Source organism: Delphinapterus leucas, chromosome 9 (genome assembly GCF_059928025.1).
Source record: "Delphinapterus leucas isolate spDelLeu-1000000601 "Yukka" chromosome 9, BTC_Dleu_Yukka2, whole genome shotgun sequence".
NCBI lineage: Eukaryota > Metazoa > Chordata > Mammalia > Artiodactyla > Monodontidae > Delphinapterus > Delphinapterus leucas.
Genome location: NC_143137.1, coordinates 34839246 through 34850000, shown reverse-complemented (window position 1 = coordinate 34850000; position 10755 = coordinate 34839246). Strand labels below are relative to the sequence as shown.

Below are 10755 nucleotides of genomic sequence, written 5' to 3'. Positions count from 1 at the left end.
ACCTTTCTAATATATTCTGGGGTTGGAGGGGTAATAAACTTCAGCATATAAGTTGGTTAATTTTCTATAATTAAATTGCTCTGGCTGGTATATTCATGATAAAATTTTAATTATATAATGTATGTACACACACAAACATATAAATACATGCTTGAAAATAGTTACTGGCATCCTGTTAATGAAGACGCTTTAGCTCCAGTTATTTTCTGAAATTTGTTAGTATTTGTTTCAACCAACACCACAATCGAATTCATACGGGAGAGTTAAAAAAAAAAAAAAAGAATTAGAAGCTGTTCGGCTCGGTCTGAAATATTTAGAAGTAACAGATATTAAAGGAATTGCTAGGAAAAACGGAAAGGGAGAAAGCATTTCTGTTTGACACTTGTTTAATATTCCTTTACCGTCGCTCTCTGATTATGGTGTTAGAACAAATACTAACAAAACATTTCATTCTGAAAGAATGCGGAGAACGGATGTTTTACCTAAACAGCACAGCATGTGGGAGTCCATGCTCATATTACTCTGAATCCCTACCCGCACAATTCTTCTGTGACATATCATGTCTCCAACCAGCTCATGTGATCAATCAGACGCAGTTTTTAAGAGACAGTGCTGTGTTTTCTTCCCTTCTTTCAGTTGGCCTCCTCGTCACAAGGTTGGTCACGTTTTGTTTTTTTTTTTAATTTGATTGAAGTATAGTTGATTGATAATGTTGTGTTAATTTCTGCTGTACAGCAAAGTGACTCATTATACATATATATATATATATGTATTCTTTTTCATATTCTTTTCCATTATGGTTTATCACAGGATACTGACTATAGTTCCCTGTGCTATACAGTAGGACCTTGTTGTTCATCCATTCTGTATTTGCATCTGCTAAATCCCAACCTCCCAATCCTTCCTTCCCCCCACCCAAGGTTGGTCAAGTTTTGTTTCTTGTCACTTAGTAAAACTTTGGTGCCTCTACGTGTTTTTCAGACATTCAATTCATGTCAAGGAAGAGCCAGTGATTGCCGAGGATGAAGACTGCCCAATGTCCTTAGTGACAACAGCTAATCACAGTCCAGAATTAGAAGATGACAGAGAGATTGAAGAAGAGCCTTTATCTGAAGATCTGGAATGAGAACTGACTTGTGAAACCTCAGCGTGAAGGGACATATCACTGACCTTCATAACCACTCCACAACCATGAATATTTGACAAATTTTTACTGTGACTATTTATTAAGCATGGATAAAGGAGACAGCCCTAAAGGAACTTATGAAGCCAGCCCTTTGGGATTCAGTACCAACAGGCAAATTGCTTGTTTTCTTCTCTCTCTCTTTTTTTTTTTTTTAGAAAAAAAAGACAAAAACTGATTTTCTTGAAAAAAAAAAAGACTGTTCTTTCTATAATGGCTTTGCCCATTTAAAAAATGTGGCTCTTAAGGGTTCATGAAATGACTGAATATGAGGATACACGTCCTGTAGAAAGCAAACGCGCCTCATATACTGCCAAAAATAGTGTTAGTTTCATTAATGTGAATTTTCCAGCATTCAGTAGTTGTAATGTTAGAAACAATTGCTGGTCAAGTTCAACTTGTTGCTATTGTTTTTAATTTGCACAGGAGTAGTATCAGAAATTAGTGTCACTGCTTGTATCTAGCTGAATTTTAAACAACAGAACCTTAGTTTTTTATGTTGGTGCCACCAACTGTAAATGACATAAGTTAGTTATTACAAAACACAGTAATTCGACTGTTGCAACCATCTAAAACCTTAGGCTTCCAGTCTGTGCTGTTAGTGTTAAGATGTAAAGTGCAATCCTAAGCTCACATTATCTGTGCAAGCACCATAGAAACATTTGCATATCTGCATAGATCTTACAACTGTACTCTTTACCTCCTTGTGATAAAGCTTTGTCTACCTGCAAACACAGTCAAAGGCTACAGCTGCAAACCAAAGCCAACTCTAACCATGGCCAAGAGCTCAAGGACAGAAGCAGCCACATGCTTTGGTCAGCCTTCTGTAACTTCAATTAGTACAAAGGAACCTTTTCCATGAACTACCTGCTGTTTTCTGATGACCTCTGGGATCTTTTCATTTAGCCCTAAAGCAAGAATCAAATATGACAAAAACCACAACTAAAAACCTAATTTAGACACAGAGTAATCTTCTGAGGCCAAAAGTCCATCTAAATGCAATGAAGATTTGCTTTCATTAAAGACAGAGGTGAGGACAAAATCTGCAGTGGAAGTTATGATATGCTAGAAAGCAACAAATGTGGATCACTGACCAAAACGATTATGTACTTGATGCAAATGCAGATTGCATATTGTTATATATATAGGACATTGTGTTTTTGTTTTCCCCATCCAGTCACTTATTTTCGGTGGTGAATACATGTTGTTAGAAGATGTCTTGTATGGTCTGAATCTTTGTTGTGTACTATTTTTTATAGTCTTAAGTTATAATGAAAAAAACAAAAAGTAGGAACCAAACATAAAAGGTCTAGTAAAGCCAAAAATTAATTTCATATTGATTTTAAAGTGATCTAGCTGAGTTTTTACACTGAAAGCAAAGATTATAGCAATTGTAGTCCATGGTATTTATTTTCAGTCAAACCAAAGTTACATATAATTCTGCCTCTGCCGATACGGGATATTAACACTAACAATACACTCCCTTTCAAAGACTTGCACAGGCCAAATTGTTGGAATGCTGGTTTTCGAGACGACTCCAAACCCCAAAACTAGGATAACGCGTTATGGTGTAGTTGAAAATAGCATAGTCAGATGTCTGCTTAAAACCTAGAAACTTTACGTGTTGCTTTTCATGTGCTGTGCCAAGTCTGGATAACACTTTTCCCCCAACCAAGGGACCTCATAACCTGATGATGGTTATTGCTTTACAAACAGTTTCGACAGAAGGTGGCTGCTAGAGCTTAACGTATGTACCAGTTCCATGCGATGGAGCTGGTTCTTGCAAACTAAGCTCATCATTTATTCTTTGCTGAAGTCAGCAAATAGAGTTAGAGAGATACCCAGTCATCTATCACACCAAATAAAACGACATAACGGCTTTCAAAAGGGTTTTCCCACTTACCCAAAAGGCTTTCTGAAAGCTTCTACCTCTGCAAAAAAAAAAAAAAGAAAAAAAAAGAAAAAAAAGAAAAAAATTTAGAACAATTATGGCAGATTGCATGAAATGTGAGAACGTCACAGTAACTGCTACTTTTCATTCTGTTTGTCTTTGGGTCATGATCAGTGAATGGGAAGTTTACGATATGGTATCAAAAGAAAGATTGGGATTGGGAAGGATGGTTTTCAGTCATCTAGGATCCTACTGGAAGGACTATCTGAAGGGAAAATGGGTCTTTCAGGTGCATGTTCAAAGGCTTTGATGGACTGAAAGTAATCGTGAGAGCTGTACCATCAGGAGGGTGGCCTAAGACTACAATGCTAAAGTATGCATACCTCAGTTACCAAACTTTTGAAAGGAAGTCTCAGCCACAGAATGCATATACCTGTAGAGTTTTGCATGGGTTTTATATGAATACAATTTTAAAAAATAGCTGCTTGCACATTATACCAGAAAAACCTCCAAAACTGCAATTGCTTTGAAAATAGATTTTAGGTTTTTTGGAGTTTTCTGAAATGCTTGGTCTGTATTTTGATAATTGTGCATATTATGTAAAAATGTTGGTGGACCCATAAATGACCAGACTTTTTCTAAGAAAAATGTTGCTTTAATGCATTTCATGAATTTTTACTCTTATATCATTGCTTGCTAGTAATAGCAAATCTGCTTTTCTGCATCTGCTTTGCGTAGCTATTGTAAGGCTTTGAACTAATGTATGTATTTATTGCTTGAACTTCTGTGCATACCTTATAAAGCATAATGTCTGACAATTAAATGGCTCATGTACTCTTGCTTCTATCATAAGCTGATTATGGGGACTGTGATCTTTTGTATACAGCAAATTTTAACTGTAGCACAAACATCTGTTTATGTATTGGTGGAATATACCTGTTTTATTTATCTTTTTTGAGGTAAACTAATTTTTGATACTTTTCATTACTGTGTACTATGTTCATACTTTGAATTCTCTGACGTTAGAAGTCATGGTTGAAAATTGTAACAGCTGTTATTCGTTCTGTATTCATGGCTTTCACTGCTGAATAAAATAAAGGACCAAACCTAGGATTTGAAAGAAAACTGTCTACCTCTAACACCAGGGAGTTATCAGATTTTATTTTACATAGTTTTAGGCTACAAAGACACAATTGCTTAAACCTAGTGGGTTTAAGGCTTATATTCTATGTGGTTGGATTCATGGCACAGTTGTACTGTTTGAAAATCAATTAAAATTTCATGTGAATGTTACAAGTATTTGGTAGAATTACCACTAACTGGGTTTTCTTTAGATAAATCAGATTTGGAGAAAAGGTCATCAGCATTCTGTGTCTACAACTGCCTAACTTCATGAGAATGCATTTCTTTGTGATTAGGGAATCGAAGAATAGTCAGCTAGGAATAGAGCTACAGAAGTACACTTAAAATAAGCCATCCTGGACTTTAACATCCCTGGGCAGATTCAGTCACAAAATCCATTAGACTATTTTGTAAAGTTTTCAAATTGGACATTCACATTTTGGGGTATTTGTGAGACTTCATCCTACATATGCCAATATTAACATGCATTCGGACAATAGCTTTATTAATGCCATAAAGCTGTTGAAAGGAACATGGCTTACCCTTGTTATTTCACTAGTTCAGGTTGCAATGAAAGGGGTTTTTTTTGTCCATGAACACTTGGCAAATCTTACTTAGCCAAAAAAAAGAAAAAGAAAGGATGTACATTTTCCTATAGAATTAATGTATGAACAGTGTGTCACTGCTGTTGGATGTAAAAATGTATATGAAACCATTTCATTCACTTGATTACCTTTCTGAAGTATAAATAAAAAATCTAATACTTTTGGACCCATTTATAACCCCTAGGATTTTATTCGTTCGGAGAGACCATCTTCCCTGCCAGAGCAAGTCATAAATTTGTGTACACATGTCCCACGATTTGTTTAAATCATTTTCTTAGGAATTGGGGATTCATAAACCAAACCATACTCAAGTTCAGTCAGTAAAAGTGGGGGCTGCTTGTCAAATGCATTCCATTAAAAACTATCTTCAGGTTCAAATTGGCTTCCTCATATAATCGTCTCGTGGTTTCACGTTTTTTATTCTAATAGAATTTGACGTTGTAAATTTTGAATCTTAAAAAAAAAGGAGGAAACGTGATAAATTTACTCTTTAACTTTTTGACTTTATCCTTTCTTTTTTGCCTCTTCCAGTGTCAGTCACACCCATGGCATCCCACCATGGTCTAGGAGAAGGTACAGGGAGAGTGTAAGTAGCTTTCTGACGGAATCCTTCTTATGCCTCTAGGGATCAGACCCATACCTTTCTAAGTGGCCAAAACAGGCAAGCTAGGGCCTCTGCAGCAGGAAAGTTTGCCTTTTTCTTGACCTTCAATAAATATTCCTAAATCTGTTGTAATCAGAAATAAAAGGAAAATTAATATGTTGAGTATATTTTTACTTTATGTATAATTTAATATTTTCCGTCATCCAGTGAAAGAGTACCTTCACTAAAGAGCTTTCCACAGGATACAGAAATTTTTTTAAAGAAATGTGACCATGAGATTAATTTTTTTGAACCTTGGGATTCAGTTTTCACTGTCGATTAGTTGAAAGTAAATGAATACCAACTTGCCACCATCCAGTGTATTTTGGTAACTCATTAAAGGCTACATAACAAGATGTGAACCCAGTCCTCCAACTCTCTATGCTTTAGTATAGGGAGCGCAATTTAGAGATTAAGACTAGCAACTTAAGAAAAAAATAAAACTGATTTGGCAAACATTCTGTCCTTAAACCTGTGTTCAAACTCATGTCGCCCTCTAAAACACCGTGTTGCCCACATATATTGTGTTGGGTCAATGGAGGTTTCAGCCGCTTTGTAGAACGCTGGTCACTAAATTATTGTGAACTTTTAAAAAATTAAAAGAAAAGCAAAAAAGGTGGCAACTTAGAATCTAAATAGAATAGAAAAACAAGTCAGATTCTAACCATTTCCCCGGGGCAGAAGGAATGGAAGCTAAGTATTCAACTCTAACTAAGGAAAATTTGGGTGAGCACCAAGCTGAGAGTCCTTGGACTTGAGCTCTGCACTAACATTTAAGTGTTCTACCCAGTGCCCTTTATCAGAGAAAGGAGTTCTGGACAGCTAATCCACAAGAAACCAAATCAACAGAACCTCAATAGAAATATTTCATCTGGAGATACTAGACCTAGACGTTAAAAGTCTTAGAATAACAGCAACATCTTGCTACCTATGCCATGCATTTATTTAGTTTTGACCTCTTTGGTAGTAGAGATGGGCTCAAAAATTAATAAAAAGGAATAACATTCCTAAGAATTAAATAAATTTTAAAATCATTTTACAGATCAGACTGGTTTCCCAGTAGCCATGAAAAGCCGTGTGAACCTCATGAAATAATTCCATATCTAGGTTGTCTCCAGTTCCTGACACCTGGTTCTCATGGATGTTCCCCTTATTTGCCACTGTTGAATGTCGATTTAACACTCATTCTGATGCAAAATCAGTTCTGTTTGTTATTGGCAATATTTATTTCACCTTTCATTTCCCCCTCATTTGAGAACTAACCTTATAGTAGTCTCCACCATAAAATGGAAATATTTCATTAATATTCTTCCCTGCATAAATTTAAAGCTGTTATTATTGAATAATGTATGTGTCCGTAGTTGTCATTTTGCTGAAGGAGCTGTCTTGGGCAGATAATTATGACTCTCCTAATTTTCTAAGGGGGATGTTCTGGAACTACAATTGTTATTTCTAGCATTTTGAAAAATTATTAGGTCATTTGAAGAGCACATATGATACATAACATTTGAGAGATAGTCACATTGAGATCAGGTGTCTAAAAAGAGGCTTCAGTCGCCTTAGCAGAAGTTAAATGACATATAAGGTTTATTTCCAAGGAACCTAATCAAAATCAGGAGCAGAAGTTTTTTATGATGTGCCCACAAACTCAGAAATTATGGCTTGAACGAAAGAGAATTCATTTTTCCGTAATTCGGGTCTCTGGTAAGTAATGATATTGAAGCCCATCAGGAGGCTTTCGTGCTCACAGTGACTGAGTTAAAAAGGTGGATTTTATGTCAGTAAGCGTTACTTTTCCACAGGCCCACAGAAACCTCCCACTCACCTTTTGACTTTTAGGGAAACACTGACAGTATTGAATAATTGAAAATTTTCCTGACTGATCTATAACAGCATCTGTTTTGGTGCAAGAGACTTCGGATTCCAGCCCATTGGAAAGAGAGGACGCTGATGGAAGCTAACCAGCTGGGATGCGTTACTCCTTACACCAAGGGGACTGGGGGCGAATGTAGGATCTGGGCCTGAAATGGAGAACTGGTTTCAGGTAATTTGCCAACTCTCACTGATTTGTGGTGGCTACCTGGACTGCCTGACACATTAAATAGAGTTTCAATAAATACCTGACAATGGATAGCATAGTGAAGTAGTGAAGGCCATATCTTCACCACCAGCAGATGTGCCATCATCTACTAGCGACTTCTGCCATGAGAATAGGAAAGGGAGTAGGACATGAGGTCCACTGATTTGCCAATCCTTGTTTGGTCCCTCACTGCCAATGAGATCTCAGAAGTATTCACACTGTGGGCCAAAATCTGGGAGGGTTATTGGTGGATAGGATCTAGGAGTTGGGAATAATTCCAAGATGGGACCTTTGGTGCTAAAACAGGTTAAGTGGAAAGTGTCATCGTGAGAATATTACATTTGGTGAATTTTGGTTAGACATAAAGCTGTAAATATTGATCTCTGTGCTTGGTAGGCCCTCAGAGTAGAAATTTCTACCTCCTTACCATTCTTCCACGGGGACATGGGTTCTTCAAGTCAACTGGGCAGGGTCAAGGTAAAAGGTTAGCAAGGATTTGTCCCCTTGAAAGATTGTAGATGAGAAGTTTGATTTCATCGTGGCTCTCAATGTTATCGCCCAAATGTGTTATTTATATTCAGGAGTTAAACTTCTTTCCACCCACCTCCCCTTCCCCTTCCCCTTCCCCAAAAGGAGTTGATGTTATAAGAACCTCATAAATTTCTTCATCCCTCTCTGGGGATTAAATTTCTAGTAGGGGACAGAACTGTTGGATGAGAGCCTGCTCTAGGACTTAGGAATCGTGTACAAGCTTACAAGAAACAATCACAGAACCCTAAATAGCAGTATAGATAAATGTAACGGGGGGACTTCGAGGACATTCCAGGCCTACGGGGTAAGTAGCAAACGCCCACATAATTTGTCCTGTTGCTACTTTTTGAAGAAACATAATGGGTAGAAAAAAAAATCATTGGTCTCATCCAACTTCACATGTTCTATTCTAAAATTGGTATGTAATTGAATCAAATACATCCAATATGACCCTGTGATGAGGAAGCCAGCCTAGCACATGGTGTCGAAGGCACTGGACTAGGTCTCTGAAGACTTGGCTTCTACCTGTGATTCTTCCACTGACTCAGTAGGTTGCCTTGAACAGATTACTTCACCATTTATGTCATGGTTTACTCATCTGTTTAGAAACACAGGGTGTTTCACCAACATCCTTGAAGGTCCCTTTCAGCTTCTATGTCATCTAATTCACTGTCAAAAAAGGTAAACCTGCTGATTGAATTTAGTAATCATGACCTAGGTAATCATTTTTTGAAAAGATTTTTTTTAAAAAAAAGCAAAGGTGTGCAGCTTTCAAGAGCTAATCAATATCTAGCTTCAGTAAATAACGAGTCATTTGTTCTGATTGGGGGAAGCTGGCTTGGAATGAGGAGACTAGAGGACTGGGAATCGCAAAGGATTGGTTTCTAAGCGCCTTCACCACTAATTGGCTGTACAGCTGTAGGTCATAGTCGCTGGCTGTGCATTGCGTTGAAAGTGCTGTAGGGAGAGAACTAAAGAAAGAAGTGGGGCAGAAAATGAAAGCGGGAGGAAAAAATCATCACTGGCTGGTCTGAGTAGATTCTGAATCCGTCTGCAGAAGCCGGAGGGCTTTGTAGTCCAAGGGTTCAGGTTCCTGAGCTGCAGGATGAGGGTGGTAATTATACCCACCTCACAGGTCTTCTCAGGGAAAACCGATTAACTCAATTCATTCATTCACTCAACAAATATTTACTTGGTGTCGATGACAAACCAGACCCTGTTCTAGGCCCTGGAGAGCATAGCAGTGGACAGAGCCCAACAGAGAGCCCCACGCTTGCATCCTACTGAGAATAAAATAATCGTAAGTACTTCACGCAAGTGCCTGACACGTAGGGGTTGCTCCGTAAGTGTTAGTCATATCATTGTTGCTATTGCTGTTAGGGGAGTGAAGAAATAGATCACATTTCAAATATATTCGCCAGAAGCTTCTTTGCATAGGATTTGACTTTTCAATATCGATAAGTTATTCACTTTCTCCTCCATTGGTCTCCTTTTTCTTTTCAATTCTCTGTGGTTTGGTCTCATTCAATAAATCTAACTCTTGGGTTGCCTGTCAGCTGACAGATGGGTGCCAGATTTACCAACTGATTCAGAAAAGACCTTAATATAAAGAAAAACGAATACAAATGGAAATTCAGATTAAGAAAATGCAGTGTCATCACCTCATTCTTACCCCAGGTGATGGAGGGGGTGGTCCACTGACCTCAGCCTGTAATTATCTTTCCAATCTATTGCTATGACCTACACCTACTGTGCTTAGCTGGGCTTTCCCTTTCAGTTTTCAAGAGTCCAGATTGGAAGCCAACATAAAACATTAACTCTTTCTTTCTCTTTATAATTGCTGCCAAAGCAATTCTAATTCTACCTCAGGCAGTATGGGCTCCTCTGGTTGAGTAGAGGAAAAGAGGAGTGTAACAACAAGCTTTAAGACTTTTCTGGCTACATTTCAATTATATTATCTTTAATTTATTCTAAAATTCTCTAGTGTAGATAATATGGCTTATAATGTGTGTGTGTAAATTAATTTTATACTGGATTCTTGGTATCAGATAATATGTTAAGTTCCTTATTCAGTTACCCTGCTCCAGAGATGACCAGTTAACACTGAAAAGAAGGTAACCAGGAGTCTACTCTCCAGAGGTGGTTTTGGCAAACAGTTGGAACATCTTTATCTAAATCCACCCAGAAGGTTTGCTAATTAGCAAAATGGACATGAAGAATTTACTTTATTAGTAGAATGAGTAGAATTAAAGATTTCTGATTGGTTGGGGAAAATGTGCCGGCCCTTCTGCTCTTGTAGGAACAGGATATAACGGTCTGGCAGGCTAGCAGTGCAGCATCTCAGTTTGGCACCAAGTCCATTTGGTTCTGTGTTTCACTACTTGCCAGAAGGTTCTCTTAACCTCTCATTCCTCTAACATCTGTAATGCCTGACTCTTGTCAGAGTGCCTAAAAGGGAAGAGAGTGGGGACTTCCCTGGCTTGACAGGAATTGGTTAGAGAATATTGGTGTGTTTGTTTGCTTAATAAAGGTTTGTACTTGGGGCAGAATTTAAGACTCACTTTCGTTATAATATACCACCTTTTCAGGGCAGAGGGGGGAAGGAGGGAGAAATTTCCCTACCTCAGTGACACCTGAATGACATTTATCCAAAGACCATGACAATGGTAAAAATCCCTATATGATGTGGCATTCACAACA

General features: G+C 37.8%; 1 protein-coding gene across 9 annotated transcripts in view; it reads left to right on the top strand.

Moving 5' to 3' along the window:
• FOXP2 (forkhead box P2) overlaps nt 1–10442 on the top strand; it is a 538178-nt gene extending 527736 nt beyond the window's left edge. For 6 of the 9 annotated variants that reach the window (XM_089917488.1, XM_089917490.1, XM_089917492.1 and 3 more), the window contains one exon: nt 982–10440. In XM_089917488.1, the coding sequence (XP_089773614.1) occupies nt 982–1126 (145 nt within the window). In that variant the 3' untranslated portion in view covers nt 1127–10440. Of the gene's footprint in view, nt 1–981 lie in introns of all 9 variants that reach the window. The other 3 variants (XM_089917495.1, XM_089917493.1, XM_089917494.1) reach the window with 1 other exon arrangement.
• The last annotated feature ends 313 nt before the right edge of the window (nt 10443–10755 follow it).